Source organism: Acomys russatus, chromosome 11 (assembly GCF_903995435.1).
Source record: "Acomys russatus chromosome 11, mAcoRus1.1, whole genome shotgun sequence".
Classification (NCBI taxonomy): domain Eukaryota; kingdom Metazoa; phylum Chordata; class Mammalia; order Rodentia; family Muridae; genus Acomys; species Acomys russatus.
The window spans coordinates 18,764,189-18,783,676 of NC_067147.1; the positions used below are offsets into that span (position 1 = coordinate 18,764,189).

The 19,488-nt window shown below is 39.9% G+C and overlaps 1 protein-coding gene across 1 annotated transcript in view; it reads right to left on the reverse strand.

Annotated features, from left to right (window-relative positions):
* Pkhd1 (PKHD1 ciliary IPT domain containing fibrocystin/polyductin) overlaps positions 1-19,488 on the reverse strand; it is a 474,396-nt gene that overhangs the window by 402,356 nt on the left and 52,552 nt on the right. The window contains 8 exon segments of the mRNA XM_051152952.1: positions 2,590-4,191; positions 5,513-5,580; positions 6,383-6,578; positions 11,527-11,662; positions 13,759-13,889; positions 16,140-16,415; positions 17,037-17,142; positions 18,647-18,769. Of these exon segments, the coding sequence (XP_051008909.1) occupies positions 2,590-4,191; positions 5,513-5,580; positions 6,383-6,578; positions 11,527-11,662; positions 13,759-13,889; positions 16,140-16,415; positions 17,037-17,142; positions 18,647-18,769 (2,638 nt within the window).

Below are 19,488 nucleotides of genomic sequence, written 5' to 3' on the forward strand. Positions count from 1 at the left end.
TGCAGCTTTAAATTTTTCTATACAAAAATTTATTTCTATACAAAAAGCATAAAATGGAAACAAAAGTTTAAGTTCTCCCAACTACCTAGGGTAATACCAAGAGGAATTCACAGACGGAGCTTCTGTGACTCTTTAGCAAACATGGTGTGTGAATATAGGGGCGTGTGTGATGCATGTATGTATAATGTATATTTGCATTATATACAAAAAGATCATTATGTACATATCATTCTGAAACACTTTTATTTACTTAGAAGTATAGCACAGATATTTTTCAACCTTTCATAGATTCAGTTTTCATTTTGATAGATAATTAAAAATCTCATATGACTTTCCTGTGTAAGAATTTAATACGTAATGCCTCCAATTATTGTTCTACCTTTGCCTCTACCAATAGGTGCTAGAGTAAAGACATATTTTAAGGTTCTTGGGCAAATAAAGCTAGTACAGATGGCTGGGTCACTCTGAGTTGCAGAGACTTACTCTCCACTACCTGCGTCCCACTAGAGCTGCGGTTCTCAATCTGTGGGTCACAACCCCTTTGGCAAATCTCTATCTCCAAAAATATTTACATTATAATACATAACAGTAGAAAAATTAAAGTTATGAAGTAGCATTGAAAATAATTTTATGTGCTGGGCATGGTGGCACATGCCTTTAATCCCAGGACTGGGGAGACAGAGGCAGGTGGATCACTGTGAGTTCAAGACCAGCTTGGTCTACAAAGTGAGCCCAGGTATAAGGGGCATGTCTCATGAAAGTCTTCACTTACCAGGAAAGTGGGTCAGAGGGAGGACTTCGTATTGGGACTCTAGGTGAGAGAAGCATGGGAGAACAGGGAAATGGAAGGATCCAGAGGATCCTAGAAACCTACAAGAAGAACATTATGATGGACAGATCTGGGACCAGGGGTCCTGCTCAAACTATGGCACCAGCCAAGGGCGATATGTGCAGTAAACTTCAAACCCCTACCCAGATCTAGCCAATGAACAGGACATTCTCCACAGTTGAGTGGAGAGTGGAGTCTGACTTTCACACGAACTCTGGTGCCCCATATTTGACCATGTACCCTGAATGGGGAGACCTGGTGGCACTCAGAGGAAGGACAGCAGGCTACCAAGAAGAGACTTGATACCCTATGAGCATATACAGGGGAAGAAGTCCCCCTCAGTCACAGTCATAGGGGAGGGGAGTAAGGGGAAAATGGGAGAGGGAGGAATGGGAGGATACAAGGGATGGAATAACAATTGAGATGTAATATGAATAAATTAATAAAATATATTTTTTTTAAAGTAAGTCCAGGATGGCATAGATAACATAGGGAAATCCTGTCTCAAAAAACCCAAAAGAAAGAAAAGAGAAAAGAAAAAGAAAAGAATTTTATGGTTGGATGCCACTCCAATGAGAGGAACTGTATTAAAAGGTCACAGCATCAGGAAGGTTGAGAATCACCACAGGAGATGGCGGTCCTTCCACAGGTACCCAACCACTCAAGGGTAAGGTCTCCTGCTATAGGTGTATTTTATGGTGAACTTTTACCGTAAAATTTGGCGTGTCTTGGGGAATAAGGAGAAGAATTTATGGATTATCCAGCCTAAACTCCTTTATCAAATAAGGAAGGCAAATCTTAGAATGAACAAGGCTACATAGGTACATTAACCACTGCCTCCAAGTACAAACCCTCATCCTACCAGCATCTCACTGAGCTGCAGCCAAGTGCCCAACAAATAGTATGGGTACTACCCCAAGAATACACATCAAATTGTTTCCTCAACCTTTATAAATCGCAATTGTAATTGTGTACTTCAGCAAAGTAAGTGAACAGATCTTAAGACAAAAAAAAATAAATAAATAAAAATAAGTCTGGCCAAATGTCAGTGTACCTGAAAGAAAAAATAAATTTGGAGTCCATAGAGATGGCTCAGTGGTTAAGAACACTCAATCCTCTCCCAGAAGACTTGAGTTTTGATGCATCACCTGCAATGGGCTGCTTACAACTTCCTGTAATGCCTGTTCCTAGAGATCTGGTGCCTTTTCTGGCCTCTGTGGGGACCTTGAGTGCATGCAAAGTACATATATACACTCAGGTACACATACATACACATAAAATAGAAAATACTTTTAAGTTTAACCAGCACACTTGTATTATGGCATTAGCATATTACTGATAGAGTATGAATTCATCTGTGAACCATTTAAATTGCAAAAATTAATGCTACTAAATGTTTTAGATGATACATATCAGTATATATCTAAAATAGGTGAAAATATTTATACTCTTATGCAGTCAAATAATGAGCTTTAGCAGATGGTATTATTAAACTTAAAACATATATCCAATGAAGTTGATACAAGGAATTTAAATAAAATAAAATCCTTGGGGAATATATGGAATTTCTCTGATGAAAAATGAAGATAAATAAATAAAACATCGCAAAGACAGGTCTGATGAAGAAACAGTGACTATAAGAGGTCACCCATGCTCTTTTACTGCTATCTTACAGTGACATTGGTATTCTTCCTAAAATTTGAGAGAAACAATTAATTTGCTTTATAAAGAAACTACTTTGTCTTATATGCTCTACTTACCAAAGTTCTCAGTCACTGAGGTCACAGTAGCTCTCAGCACGAGAATGAGAGATGTTGAGGCCCATCCTCTGATGTGATCGTACCCTGTGACAGGATACTCCCCAGCAGGAAGCAAAGGGACTATGCACTGCAGAAAAGTACGGTTGCCAGAGACATCTAGACATGGTGACATCCCAATAAGAATGTCAACATTTGCAGCTCCTGAGATCCGGGCCACTGAAAAGGTTAAGATATCATGACTCTGTGAAACAGAAAGCAATTCTGGAGTAAAGACTTGGCTGTAAGCAACAAGTCCCATGTCATACAAAACTCCATCCACCTCTATTTCCAGAGCAACAGAGCCATTTCCTGCAGGAATAATGCACTGGATGAACTCAGAACTGATGTTCACTGTTAGACAAGCCTGCTGGCCAACATAGACAAATGTAGCCTTCTGTCCTCTCAGAGCTGTGCCTTTTATAGTCAAGAGACCTCCACCATGGATGCTAAAATTCTTGGGAAAATAATCAAACACTTGAGGCACTATGAAGAAGATTCTAGAAACGTTATCCAGGCAAGCATATCCAGCATTTGTATGAACAGATGACAAGTAGTGGAACCCTGGAATCAAATCACTCATCTCACATGCCACATGGCTGGTACTGAAGAAAGTTGGGTGACAACGATGTTTATCATCCACAAACACTGTTGGCTTGTATTCCGTGGTACCCAACCTCTGGCCTCTCATCAGCAGTGTGGTTAGAGACCCACTGATGCTTACAGTCAAGGCATCCACAACAGGAGTTGTTTCTTTCTGCATGAAGAGTGTACAGTTCCCTTCACATTTGCTGGCCACTCCATTGACCAGTACTGTAACATTTAGAGCAATTGATGCTTCAGAGAAGTGATCACCCACCAGGTTGGTCTGGCATAGGACTACATCGTCACTGAAACTCAAAATCATGCAAGCAAAAAGACGTGAAAGTTCAACATGAACTGACCTCCTCCTGGAACTGAAGGCCACGCCCTTCACGGTGAGTATTGTCCCACCACACATAGAACTATGTGTTGGGAAGATGGTCATTATTCGAGGTGACAACTCAAATTTCTGAGGTACTGCCGACATATTGGCAAACCCCATCCACTTGTGATGAACTTGGAGAGGATAGACCCCTGCCTCTAAACTGTGGAGAGGAAAGGAGCACCCAGACAGGTTCATGCCATCACCAAAACACTGCACTTCGAGGTCACATTTCAAGGTTCCCAAGAGAATGACTGAATCAGAGAGGTTTCTTCCTTCCACGTAGAACTCCAGGCTGCTGTTGATGAGTTCTTCCCACATAGCAGTGACCACTGGTGTTGCTGCTGCTTCATACAGGAAGGTCAGACCCTCCCCCACCAAGCTTGTTCCATGGCGGAAGGAAGTGTTGCCAGCCCAGATCTCCACAGAGGCTGGAATGGTTAGAGCATCTACCCCTGGTGGCAGTACAACTGGGGGAGTCTCACACCAAATGTTCACTTCCGTCAAGTTCACAATATTACAAGGACAATTGTCCACGAGTACCCAGATCAGAGCTGCGTCTCTGCCAAGTCCTATTCCTGAGAGGCTTATGAGAGTTCCACCTAAAGTGTAAACACAGAAGGCACAAAGTAAAAGCTAATGTTCCAGCCAGCACAAAGACTCAGAAGATAAGGCCTCTGCTACAGTGTCGGGCAACCAGGGTTTAATTCCTGAGGTCTCAAATGATGAAACGAGAAAACTGACCTCTGACCTCTACATGCCTACTGGGGATGTGCTCATAGACAGACAGACAGACAGACACACACACACACACACACACACACACACACACACACACACACACACACAGGCACACACAAATATATGTAAAAGTTAATATTCTGGACAGGAACTGCAGTACCTGTATAGATCTTATGCAATTAAGTGGAAAGGGCTACACAAATGTCATTCTCTTCATGGTCAAATTTGTAGTCATTTGGGCAGTACTCAGAAATAACAAAATTCACATAACAGTAAAGTGATTCAAATTGTATTATAAGAATACTTCTTAAGATTTATTTATTTTTATTTTGTGTATACAGGTATTTTGTTTGTGTGTATGTCTGTGTACCACTGTGTACTGTGTACTGTGTACTGTGTACTGTGTATTGTGTCCATGGAGGCCAGAAGAGGACATACAGATCCTCTGAGACTGTAGTTACAGAGCAATGTGAGCCACCATGTGGGCACTGGGAACTGAACCCAGTCCTCTGTAAGAGCAACAAGTGGCCATAATCACTGACCATCTCTTCAAGCCCTCAAAAATGATATTTTTTTAATGTTTAAGACAAACCTTTAGAATTCTTTTATATGTCTTAGAAAGCTAGGTACTACTGTCAACTTATATGTGAATGAAAAATAAAATTCTTAACATTTTTGTCATTTGTTATATTATCTGACATAATATTCTACATAGTTGTTTCATTTCCCATATTGCATTTGTGTTTCTATTTTTCTTCCTTTTGTCTTTAATCCTTAGAGGAAAACGGAAACACTGACGAGTCCTCCGTCCCCTCCTTACACATACACCATCTAAAAGGCTATTGCAGGAGGCTTGCCCTTCTGTTCCTAAATCAGGCTTCAGTGTGGTGTCCATTGGATGCTTTGTGTGCTGCCCATTGGTTGTCTCAACATTTCCAGCAGGGGAAAAATGCCAGCTACCTCTCCTTTTTATACTCTTTATTTTCTTGAACTCACAGAGCTGACGTCTCACAACTCTTCACACTTCACATAAGAACAATTGTTCATCTCAGACCCAAAGGAAGTTTCTTTCCCTGGCCCCTGTAGCCCTGACCTCACCATCTCCTTAGTCTAGGGATGAAATCTGACTATTCAGTAAGCCAACTTGTTGGGTAAACAATGTGTGATGTCAGCACCACTCACCCAGAAGAGACCCAGAGCTGGGCTCCATGCTGAAAACTTCAGTGAGGTATTGGATGTGGAGATCAACCCTAGAGACGACAGGTGGTATTAGAAAGCATCATGGAGACGACCAAACAAGAACAGAGAGATGTTTATAAAGGGAGGACCAGATGATATGAAGGGAGAGCAATCATCAGCCATCCGGCTCTTAAAGAAGCAAGAGGAGAGATGGGTGCGGCATCGTGCTGGGCTAGTCTCATATGACAACAGCAGTCCCACATGGGTTAGATGTTCTCCAGAGTAGGAGAGAGGATTTCTAGAGAAAACTTAGAATGACTTCAGTGGCACATGGCATGGAGGGAGATGAAGGTAGGCAGGAGGCATGGCTCATGCACCTATTGTAAACCATTTACTCAAAGCCTCAGACACAATCGTATTAAAGAGCTCTACCACAGTCACTTTAGGCACCGTGGCCCACCTACTCCCCACCTCAACCAACTTTCATAGATTTCCCTTTTCCCAAACAAGTAATCCAACATTTTCCCCTCCATTAGTCTAAGCAGTGAACTGTCCACAAGGCTTCAAGATTCATTCATGCTGAGCATGGTGGCACATGCCTGTGATCCCAGGACTCAGAGAGGCAGAGGCAGGTAGGTCTCTGTGAGTTCGAGGCCAGCCTGGTCTACAAAGCAAGTCCAGGACAGCCAGGGCTACACAGAGGAACCCTGTCTCAAACAAACAAACAAAAAAGACTTATTCATATTTAACTCTCAAATCTTTATCATTTGACTTAAAATGGAAAAGGAAAGACACTTAAATCAAAGTAGGGTTTGCCAGATGAATTGCTAGTTCCTCAAACAGACCCAAATTCAACAGCAGTGACAACCTTACCCTTGTGAATGAATGCTGACCCCATTAATAAAGGCTGAAATCATGTGGCTGCCAGGCAGCAGTGGGGGCAGCACCAACTCCAGTCCCCATGGTGTCTGTGTGAGGACCTGAGCAGAAGTGTCCTGCACATAGATTTGCACATCAAGATCTGTGTAGTTCGCGAGCAGTGCCATCCCAAGGAACAGAATCTCACCTCCTGTGTCAAGAAGAATATATTTATTTCTGAACTTGTGGCCTCAACCACTACATCTTTTATGATTAAATAAAGCTAGTCCTGTACATACTTCTGTAAGAATTTTAATACCTATCCATTTTTTTCTCATGAAATTTTTAACAATTATTTTGACAGAAATATAGCCTAAATCCTCAAGGGAATCAACAATGCAAAATTGATGAGACAATCTTGCTAACTTTTATTTCTGTGAGGGCAAATTAAGTAGTTTGGAGGGTTGATGGTCTTCCTAACATGCAAACAGTGCCCTGTGTTCTTTTCTTTGGCCTTTATTATTGTGCTGATGAAAGCAAAGATCTACATCTCCAGGGTACACTGTATGGTTCCAACAGGTCCTCACTGAAATGCACCTTTGCACCATCATGACACTTGACCCTCCCACTGGGTCCCAGTCTGTTTTATGTTCCTGTAATAAAATACTGACTAAAGTTAACTTTGGGAGGAAAGGGTTTCTTGGGCCTATAGGGTACAGTCCATCATCCAGGGAAGCTACGGCAGGAGTGCCTAAGACAGGAACCCAGAGCAGGAACTGAAGCAGAGACCTTGGAACACGGCTGATATGTTTGCTTATTGCTTTCCTATATACCCAGGCCCACCTTAGGGATGCCATCACCCACAACAAGCAGAGCCCTGCTCTATCAATTATCTATTAAGAAAATGCCTCACAGGAGACTAGAGAGATGACTCAGTGGCTAAGGGCACTTGCTGCTCTTAAAGAGGACCTGATTTTGTTCCCAGGACCTATATGGTGGTTTACAACTATCTAAAACTCCAATTCCAGGAGATCTGATACTTGTTCCTGACCTCCAAAGGTCCCACAGACACTCACGGTACCCATACATATATGCAAGCAAAATACTCACACACATAAATAAATAAATCTAAGTAAATATTTCAAAGAAAATAAAGTGTCTCACACATGTGCCCACAGGACAATCTGATCTGGACAATTCTTCATCTGAAGTTTCATGTTCAAGGTGATCTTAGGTTTGTGTCAAGTACACAGCTGAAGCTAATTGCTATTCACTGTCCTGATGACATACAACCGGCATTTTGAAGTTGAGGAAACCTCAGGGATCAAAGTGTCATAGCTAAGTAGCAAACAAAACAAGCCTTGTAGTCACATATCTGCTTTATATTTCAAAGGGCTTTTAGTATAATCAGCAACTCTGCTGAGAAGGTGGACATATCATAAACACTTTACCTCAATTCTTTCTACCTGAAATATGTATTAAGTCCATGACAAGGACACTTCAGTGGACACAGAAACAGACCTTACTCTCAAAGATTGGTCAGAGGTAGTCAAAGAGCTGACAAAATCATGTCAGCAGGGGCAGGTGAGATGGCTCAGGGGTAAATGTACTTGCCACCAAACCAGATAGCCGGGTTGTCACCCCTGGGATCCACATGGTAGAAGGAGGGAACTGACTCCCAGAAGTTGTTCTCTGATACAGAGAGAGAGAGAGAGAGAGAGAGAGAGAGAGAGAGAGAGAGAGAGAGAGAGAGAGAGAAAGAGAGAGAGAGAGAGCTGAGTTTTCCCCAATCATTAATCAAGACTATGATGTTGGGGACGATAGGCCACATGTCCAATGTTCAGCCATCTTGTCCAAGTCTGCACCTTTAAGTCTCTGTCTTTCCCAGAGTTTGCCTTTCACCAGAAACTAGCTGACCCTGTTGTGAGTCAGCAGCTAGACTAAAGACAGATAGGGATGGAGCGACCCTGTTGTGAGTCAGCAGTTAGACTAAAGCTACATGAAGACAAAGTAAGATGCCCTGTGTGGCAGGACATTATGACCCTGCCTGGAATTCCCTGTGTTTTGAGGAAAACCCGCAACTGCGTTGCTATAGCAATATGCTTCCCTGCCTTTTGAACTATAAAAGCTGTTGCCTGACTAATAAAGATTGAGAGTTTGATCAATCAGACTTTCTCTCCTTCCTTGTGTCTTGCATTTCTCAACAGGTGACCTCCCTTCCAAGTTTTAGTCGAACCCCGCAGGTCAGGGCACTGTAGAACAACCCTATGAAGGATTTTCTCAGTGAAGATTCCCTCTTCCCAGATATGTCTAGGTTCATGTCAAGTTGATAAAAACTAAACAGCACGTTGTGAGAGAGAGAGAGGGTGGGGGGGAGAGAGAGAGAGAGAGAGAGAGAAGCAATATAGTGACTCTTTTATTCAAATCCTTGAATGTCACTACCTCATTTGGAGTATAAGACTTGACGTTTTCAAAGATAAAATAATGCCAAATTCTTCCCTGTTTTTAGGAAGAATTAACTTAGATATCCTGAAGTAGTAGCATAGAATCACACACTCTACACACACACACACACACACACACACACACACACACACATTCTTATTCTTCCTCACAGCCCCACCCTCCTTACTCTTTGTGTGTTCCTAACTCCTACTTTGAAATGCAGTGACTTCAATAGATTTAAGGTGGACCAAGAAAAACAATGATGATCTAACACTAGGACAGAACAAGCTTGTTTGGCTGATACATTGGCAAATTCTTCAGTGTATACGGGAAACAAAATCAGATTATGCATAGAATGCCTTAATGAAAATTATTACTTTATAAGCTAATTTTTTAAAACAGAATGGATAAATTACTTAAAAAAAAAAGAAATATAGCAATCCTTTGGTATTCATGGATTACTGGTCTTAGGGTACCCCTATTCCATGATACCAAACTCCAAGAATGTGCAAGTCCTTTGTATAAAAAGAAGTACCTGCCCTGAACCTACAAACATCTTCACATACACTGTAAGTAGTTTTTATATTGTTTATAATGTCCCATATACTATAAGTGCTATAAATTAGCTGTCATATTGCTTAGAAAAAATATTAGTACATGTTCAGTAAAGACACAGTTATTTTAAATTTGTAGTTGGTTCAATCCACATTTGCAGAATCTATGGGAACAAAAGGCTCAGTGTGTGTCCAGTTAACTTAAATTTGACCTGAAGTTGTTTCCATACCTGGAGTCCTAAGCTAACTATGACCTAAGAAACAAACTGAAATCCTAAATAACGGGTATATTCGTGTAACAACTAGCTGGGCTTCACCAATCACCAGGTTGGCTTCAGCCAGTCACACGCTGTCAAGTGATCAAATCACAGTCAAATCTGAGACACCAAATTTGAGATACATTGTGCTGTGGTCAGTCAAGCTTTTTCTAGACCTCATTTCATTTTCTGTCTACAAATGTTGTCAGCCCATGTCAGAGTGACCACTGAAAACACCTCTGATTCTGAGGACCGCCAAATTCACAAATCCTTCTTTTTTAAACAACTGTGAATTTGTCAGAACTTTTTAACAAGTGCTTCAGTTGTCCATATTCAAATTTTTCTGACTATAAAAGCCACATTTATGCTCCTAAACATCACATTCCCTCATCACTCTCCCTGTGCCAGTTGTTTCTTTGTTTGGGGGAGGTTTTGTTTTGTTTTGTTCTTGTTTTTTGTTGTTGTTTTTGGATTTTTGATGTTTGGGTTTTTTTGTTTTGGTTTGTTTTGTTTTTGTCCGCTTCATCTTGGCTTCACAATCAACATCTCCTGGATGGAGCTGTGAAGCAACCCAGTCTAAAAGATGCTTTCCTACTGTGCTTGCCCCAACTGGGGCTGTTATAGCATGCCCTTTAATCTGCCAGCAGGAAGGTCTAAAAACAAGGGTAAGCTCTGAAACGACACCTTGCATAGTATGCATCAGTATCACAGACTTCAGGGCTTGGTGACAGTCGGGCTAATTCTAGATGCTTTCGAGATATAACACATTTGTTATTATCACTGGAGGTAGAAGCCAAAAAGTCACCGAATCATGACTGTCACATGAGATTCTCCCTCCCTTTAATATCTCATTGAAAGGAATCTGTACCATTTGAGAATTTTAGATACTTTGGTCACTGGAGACAGAAAACTCTTCCATGCTATCTGAGCTGTACAATATTGAGACGTTAAAAGGTACATCGCTCTATTTGCTTACTCTGGAGCTTTGGAAAATGAAAACAGTACCAGAAAAACTGAGTTCAAGTATTTTCATTAGGAAATATGATGATGATCTTTTTACAATAAACCATAAACTCTGCCATCTGGCATCCAATTAACCAGAAAAAGCCATTGCCGGCTACTATACTTAGTCTATATTAGAATAACACAACAAGAAATCATTATGATTCTTTTCCATCATATCATATGAGTCTCAAATAAAGGCTAAACTATTTTGTGTGCATAATGCTTCTAAAATTCTATTTGTACAAAGTAATCCTCAAAAATCAATCATTGTTGGTTACTTAGAGTGCCTGTTCTAGACTGTATTAAAGTGCCACAATAGAATCGACCACCAAAACCTATATTCAACTGTAAGCAACCAGTTTCCTGGGTTGTACAGACTTTGGGTGCTCAAATCTTAGCTTCATTACCTGCTAAGGTGCTTAGGTTACTTACACTCTATTCCTTAATTCCCTTGTCTGTAAACTGGAGCCATAAATTAATGCTAAGGATTGAAGTCTACTATGCATCTAGACAATGGGCAGTAGCAGTACTAATGAGTTGCTCAAAAAGTATCTATTGAATACTAATTCATTTTCATGTGGAAATATTCCCATTCTCACAGAGGAGAAATTAAATATAAGATTAACTTTTGAAAGGTAACCTGAAAAAGCTGTCTTATATAATACAACAAGATGAACCCAATTTGCATGCCTGTAATCCTAATACACAGAAAGGTGAAACAAGCGTTGTGTGTTCAAGGTCACTCTCAAACAGAGATTCAAGCTAGCTGGACTAAACAGTGAGAGACTGCCTCAAATAAATAAATAAAATAGTAAATCAAAATCCACAGTCCATTAATTAATCTTTAAAGCACCAAAGCTCTAAAGTGAAAATGGGCTTGAAATAACACATATGTTACCTGCTATGTTGCTGCTGTTTCTGCTCAAAGACACAATCACTGGATTTAAAGACGAGACATAAGTAAATGCTCTGGGAAGGACTGCAGAGTGGTCCCCACTGATCACAGACACATTCACAGTGTATCCATCTTTCCCCTGAAAATCAAGTTTCGAATTCAAAGCTTGGTTGGACTTAAGGGTAAAGGAAAACTCTAAGCAGAATCAGTCAAAAATATATTTTTGATTCTCTCAACTCCTGCAGAGAGAAAAGAACTTATGCAAATGTAGTATCAAAGAGTATTAACTGTCTTCTGAAAGGTAGGCTTCTATTGTAAGAAGGGAATCAAATTGCTCTAAAACAAAAATTATATGATTTGTTTCTACCAGCACTACTTAAAAATGATGTAAATATACTTTGTTGATTTAATAAACAATATCATTGTAATTTGAATTAAAAGTGTTTCCAACAGGGAGGCAAGAGGAGGAAAATGAGAAGAGAGAACATGGTTATTCTTCTGTTTTTCACTGTACCTTTCCAAATATTAACTTTGTTCAAAACTTAAAGTTTGTTTTCAAATGTTTACTGCTTTTAGTGAAAAAAAATTCTAAGTGTTCAAATTCTACTCAGTAAATGGGGACTACACTAAGAAATGATGACACTCATGATTGACCAAAGTGCCAAAAATCAAACACAATGATACTGAGCAGAATAACTGTAAAAGAACTGCAGACAATATGACTTTATATCTAAAGCTTTTAAACTTAGAATCATGGGTCCAGAAAATACAAATGTGTTTAAAACTATGGTTATTAGGATTGTCTAAAGGGCAGATTTTCAAATTATCTAAATACCTAAGAGGGACCAGATAAATACTAAACTGCAGCTATATGCTATAATCACATATCATTTTCATGCTTCGTGGCATTTGAGGAACTGATGTCATAAAGCTTGTGATCAATTCGGAGTCTGAGCCTCTCTTGCAGGGCATGTTTGCTCAGTGAATAGTCATCCTCTGGTACATGGAGGTGTTAAGAATGACACAGACACCAACTCAGCTCTAGTCAGTCTGACTGGCAGTGGATGTAACTCTTGCCAATCACTCCAGAGAAGGGAAGAGCCAGACTCCAGACAATGGACAGCAGACAGAACTGATAAGAAGGAAAAGAGAGCTTGGGGCCTTATTTTTGTTGTTTGTTTGGTTTGTGTATGACTGTATTGTGTGAGCAGGGGCTTGTATGGGGGAAGTGTGTATATTCAAATATAGAGAGGGGTGCATACGCAAACATGTGTGCATCCACGTGGAGGCGAGAGGTCAGCAGTGGCTATCATTCCTCATGAGTTAGTCACCTTCCTTTTAGAGGCAGGGTTTCTCACTGGGACCTGAGACATCCTGATTCTGGCTAGCCACTTAGCCCCCCAAAATCTGCCTGTCTCTGCCTCCTCAGCTCCATGGTTCCAAGCACATGCCAGCACTCTGATCTCCTTATATAGGTGGTAGGGATCAAAATTAAGTCCTCCTACACTCAAGGCAAGTACTTTAGCAACAGAGCTATCACTTCAGCCCAGGGGATCTGCTTTTGCAGAACAAAGAAAACAGTAGGGAGTAACTAGGAAGATATTTTGTAGGAACCAAACATTCTAGAATTTTCTGTGTTACATGAGTATTCATTAAAGTATACAACTTGTTTTCTAAATAAAAAAGAAAGGCAACATAATATATGTCTTCCTGCTGATATTCATTAAAAGCACAGAATAGCTTGCTTGAGTCGCCTTATATTTTTTAAGGAACTAACTAAAATTAATTACAATATGGACTCAATTTTTTTCATAGCAAAATAAATAAAAAAAGGCAAGTACAGTGGTCTGATAATTAGTTCAGGTTATTTACTTTACTCCTCAGATGGGCTGTATTGAAATCCGTTTGCTAATTATGGTCACCCACCTGACATTCACCGGAGAAAAACCAATTCCACCATTTGGGGTTAAATTTGAAGCAAGCTTTTAAATATTAAATACTGACCAAGAAATGGACTTTGGTCAGGACTACTCTCTGGAATTTCCAAGCTGAGTGCCCGGAAACACCTGTTGCAGGGCTTTATAGACAAACTCATAGGCCACCATACTTCCCCATGAGGCTTTTGTTACATCCCAAGAACTACAACTCCCATCATCCCAGGAAGTTACCTGGTCCTTGCGTGAGTGGGCTTTACAGGTTAATGTTGGGTATTACAACAGCAAAGAGTCTTCTTACCATGGGTGGGACTTTGCATTGAATTTGTTGTGAATTGCTTCCAATGACATCAATGACACACGACCGAGTTCCAAATAACACCAGGCTAACATCTTCCAAACTAGAGCCTCGGATGGTAACCCACAGTCCTCCTGAATAAAAGCAACATTTTCACATGTATGTAGCCATATAGGCAGGTAAAAGTTAATTACAGGAAAAAGTAAAATGGAATTGGAATAGGAAACTCTCTAGTCAAAATGCAAGGCAATGCTCAAACTGCAAGGAAAGGCTGAATTGAAATGTAGAAATTACCACACATAAAGGAAGAAATGGTGAGTGTAGGGCAGAAAGTGTAGGGCAGCATTCTGGAGACCTTTGTGAATAAAATATAAGGATATAGACAGGAGTCAAAGAAGCAGGTAGTATCTGAAAACCCATTCTGCCCTAGATTCTAAATACCATTCTTGCCAGTCCTAGAAAACATACTCTTTCCCAAGAAGCGATGAGGGAAAGTGTGATGGTAAAAAGAGCAATGGAGCCACAGCCAGGGCCTCAGGCCATGCTGCTACCTTTTCAGCATTGGCCCCAACTTACCCGTCTTCATTTTCCTCATTATTCAATCTAACAAATTAAAGGTGTTTCCAACAGGGGGGATGGAAGAAGGAAAAACAGAAAAGAGAACATAGTTTTTGTTCTATTTTCCTTTTGATAAGGCTACAACATTTATAATTAAACCTGACAGAAAAATACTGAAAGGAATTTTAAAATGCTGCTGAAGACCTGAATGGGTTGGTTAGGTTAAAACTGCGAAAGAAAAACATAGATAGGTAAAAAGAACAAGTAGCATAATTCTCTGAGTTAAACGTAAAAAATAGATATGAGTCCAATAATGCAGTGTGGAATTTATATGAAATTAGACAAAATGCTTTTAAAGTTCAGTGAAAAGTAAACAGCAAAAAAACAAAAAACAAAAAAAAGTTCAGAAATAAGAGTAAAAAGGTATTCTGAGGACACCACAAAGTCTTTAAAAATCAATTAATAAAAAAACTGTGATGACAGCACATGCTCAGAGTAGGCAGAATGGATTCTCCAGAAGGCACCTTGGATAAGCAAGTCCACAGGACAAGATGAATATGTGGCTTCACTCTAGCCACATTTCGTTATTGAGTAAATAAAAGAAGTGAATAGCATAAGAAAAGATAAAACCTGAATTTGGGCTCACATCATTCATCCAAAGCAAATTACAAGTAAAATATTTGGACATAAGGAGATTAAATGGAAAAAGAATAGAAGAGCTTTATTTTCACATAATTTCAGAGATGAAAAGCCTACTCTGAGTATTTTACAATCTCTTTAAATCCACAAAGCAGGGTTTCACACACTAGACTTTTGATGATTCTGACAAAATACAGATTGACTCAGAAGGTCTAAAAGACTCTGCCCTTCTAACAAGCTCCCAGGTGATACAGATAACACCTGCCCAGGGCCACCTGAAACACTAAAGGTCATCAGCACCTGACTCAGCTGCTGTGTACAGGCTGCGATGAGCACTGACACTGTCTAGGTGACAGAGGAGGAAATGTGTTCACCTGCAAAGCCTAAATGCAATAACAAGGAAAGCAGCACCAGTCTTGGCTTTTCTCACAGGCTTAGTTCACTTTTGGGGTAAGATAGAGCGGCCTTCTCCTTCGGCAGTGGCTCTGCGGAAGCACGCCATTTCAGATGTGAATGGTGACTCCTTCTCACCACTGCTATCATTCCTCACAACTATCACTAACAAAATAGTGATCGTGATCATGATTTAGCTTTCATTGTGCATCAGAAACTCTTGATGCTGTGGTATGGTAAGCAAAAATAAAGTTATGCCCTGGCGGAGACGGTGGTGAGAGTGTGTACAGCAGAAATAATAAGGGGAGGGTATGAGATCCTTGCTGAGACAGGATGCCCATTGGCACTCCGTGGAGAAATGACACAATGGGATCGTCAGGCCATTCTAAAGACAGGGCAGTGGACAATAGGAAACCTGGGAGTGCTGACAGCCTAGCACACTGTTTTATACTTGCGCTCCACTTCCTTCCCTTTGGACCCTCAGGCAAGTCACCTTTTGTCTAGAACTAACGGTGTCTCACATAGCATCTTTGACTTTTTAGGATGAACGACCATCCAAGTGACTCCTGTTCCAATTATATGTGATGTCACTTGCCAAATTTTAGTCTCAATGTGCCAAGAACATCCATTTCATGGCTTAAACGTGTTCTTTATTAAAAGAACTGCTTGAAAAATAAAAAGGTATCAATATCAATGCATGTGGAATTTATCACGCTATAGGCCTAGATTTCTGCATATCAACAAGAACTCTAGCTTTAGAGGGCAGGTACACAGTGCAGCCCTGCCCATATTACCAATCTCTGCAGCCGTAGAAGGCTCCACAACATCCATCCTGGGTTCCACATGCAGGAAGAGGCTTTCTCCACTGGCATTAACAGCAAGGCCTGAAGGTCTGACCAGCATCAAAATCCGATGCACTCCAACAGGTAGCAGGTCCATCTCACAGGCCACGTTTGTTTCATTTGAGAAAATGACTTTACAACTTGCTTTGTTCACTGAAACCTGTAAGAACTGGGAATCCCTAGGGAAGCCAGTTCCCATAAAATAAACCAGTAGGGTGACATCACTACCTAAAAAAGAGGGTGGGGAGAAAATATCAAACCCTAAATTAGTGCTAGCACTCCATTTAAAAGATCTTACTCCAACATCAAATGCTTGCTCTCTTTTAGATTTCTCTCCCAAAACTGAAGGAATCTACTGCTGACTGAAACAATGGCATTTATTATTCTGACTGTCCCCACCTTCAATTTCCTCAAACTAGCAACGAAATGCCATAACTTAATAAAAATAAATCAGTCAGTAATAATATAAAGGAAGATCAAAATGAAGGAAAATAATAACCACCCATATAAATTTCAAATAAAGAAACAATATCCGGGCTGGAGAGATGACTCAGTGGCTAAGAGCACTGGCTGCTCTCCAATAGGACCCAGGTTCAAATCCTAGCACCTACATGGCAGCTCACAACTGTCTGTAACTCCTGTTCCAGGGGATCTGACTCACTTACACATGCAGGCAAAACAACTATGTACACAAATACTTTACATACATAAAAATAAAGGAAAGGTTCCCTTAAATGGACTGAAGTGTGTCCTTCTTTGCATCCATCTACGATGAAGATGTTGATGTCCCCACCCACTACATGGCCGATAATAAAGTCACCGAGTCCAAGTTTCATGTCTACAGCATACCAAGGGAATACCACACACGGTGCACTCTGGGAGTTGACTCTTGCTGGTACTGGAAAGAACAGGAGCCTGAGCAATGGGCTGGTATGTCATTCACATGCACAGCCACCTGGGAGGAGGGTGGTAAGAGAATTAAAGGCAAGGGTATGGACGTCCTGTACACAAAGACAGTCATAAAGTATCTGCGAGCATTTCCTAATTTAAAATGTCTTCATGATTCATATATTCTCATTTCTTTTTTCTATTTCCTCAGTGAAGAAATCTTACCCTAAAAATGAAAGGTTCAAAACATAGTAAATTTTTCTTGAAGTAGAGGAAATGCTGAGATTCATTTGAGCAAATAAATATGTTGTATCTATGGCTTTCTCAAATGGAGTTCTTGCTGTGATTCCCAGTCTGACTTGAACGCGCGGGCTCTGTGACCCTTGTAGACACCTATTCTGTATGTAACTGGATAGGAGAAATTGTGTTTCAAAAGTTTCCTCCTGTCATCTGGCAGTAAATTTCACAGAATCCACACTTCATGGGAATTACCTTTTCTTTTTTACTAATACGATGAAAATAAGCAGTAGATTCCTTCTATCTTCACCACATACCGGAGTCTAGTTACACATTTGGTTCAAAGCTGTTTTTATCCTAGATCATGGTAAGTCTTTAAGATAAGAATCCCCATCTCTCCTTTTCAGTGGAACCAAAGCCAACTCAAAGAATGCTTAGAAACGGGGAAAGCAACAAGATATGACTTGATTGATTTTATATGATTTTTAAAATGGGCTAAATGCACACCCACATTCCATAATAGCTCTATAAGGAAAGGCATACTTGAATGGCACAGGTGACAAAGAGCCCTTCAACTTTATTTGTAATGCTTTATTCTTAAAAGATTAAAAAATAGTGATAGGGGCTGGAGAGATGGCGCGGTGGTTAAGAGCACTGCCTGTTCTTCAGAGGTCCTGAGTTCAATTCCCAGCAACCACATAGCGGCTCACAACCACCTATAATGAGATCCGATGCCCTCTTCCAGCATGCAGGTGTATGTGCAGGTAGAGCACTCATATACATTAAATAAACAAACAAACAAACAAACAAACAAGTGCCTTTTTAAAGCAAGATGGCTCTCGCCGCTCAATCCTGATGACCTGAGTTTAATCTCTGGAATCCATGTAAAGGTAAAAGGACAGAACCAACTCCACAAAGTTGTCCTCTGGCCTCCACTTGCATACCAAGGCATGTGCTCTCTGACCCCACCCAACACACATATCATAGCAAAAAGTGATAATTGATAATAATAGTAAAAAAAATAATAAATAACTTAGAAAACTATAACCATAATCATCCATTCTCAATTTGGATTCTTAGCAACTGGTTATATGTTGTTAGCTACATAGAATCCTCTATCCCTTGTACCATAATAGTACCATCAATATTATAATGGACATGGTGATTACAAAAAGGTTAGGTTTCATAGTACTTTGTAAATGCTGTGGAAGCAAAAAAAAAAAAAAAAAAAAAAAAAAAAAAAATGAGCCACAAAAGTTGAACCAATTGGCTCACACTGAAAACAAGTGAAGAACTTAAAATGTGCTTGGAGCTGGGTGGCCAGCCACTCTCACCTGAGTTTGCTGGTGGGCAGTAGCCAACATGTCTCCAAAGATGGGTCCAAGGAAAACTCCACCATCATATACTACACGAGCAGTTACAGCAGGATTCACCCCCGTAAGATTTTGATCTGAGACCTGAGATAGTTACATTTCTGATAAATTCTGCCATGCAAGAGAAATCTCATCTTGATGAAAACAAATAATGAGTTTTTATTCCACATTACATTTGAAATCATCTCATAGCTTGAGTTGATTAGTAATTTTAGTCTAGAAGCCTAATACCTAAAAAGTTATTACAAATAATAACATAGGATATTATAATATATAAATAATTTTATATAATACATAATATAAAATATATGTATAATATATAAGTAATATATAAACAAATATTTTTATAAATAAAAAGTGGCTAATGAAGGTGGCAGTAAAACACAAGGATGTTCATTTGCAAGAAGAGTTGTCAAAAGAGGCACAAAAACTGAACACATTAAGTATTTTAAAATGTTGCCTCTATATGTCTCCATCTTATTAGTTTATAGTTTAAAATATTAAAATAAAACATAAGAAAATAGTGCCTTGAGATCAGAGCAAAAATTAGACTCTTCTTCCATCTCACTCCAGGAGTTTACTTGACAAAGAACGTATTTTCTCATGTTGCCATATATTTTGGTTACAATTTCATCTTGGGATTCATTTATATAATAAGCAAGTGCTAGATGATCACTAGGTTATTTTTTTAGATGTTAAATATGCAAGAGCATCTGGCTTTGTCATTATCCGAAGACAGGAAATCTTTCTCTACGCTCCCTTCTGCTATGCCATCTGCCTTGTGATGTTCCAAGTGCATCACA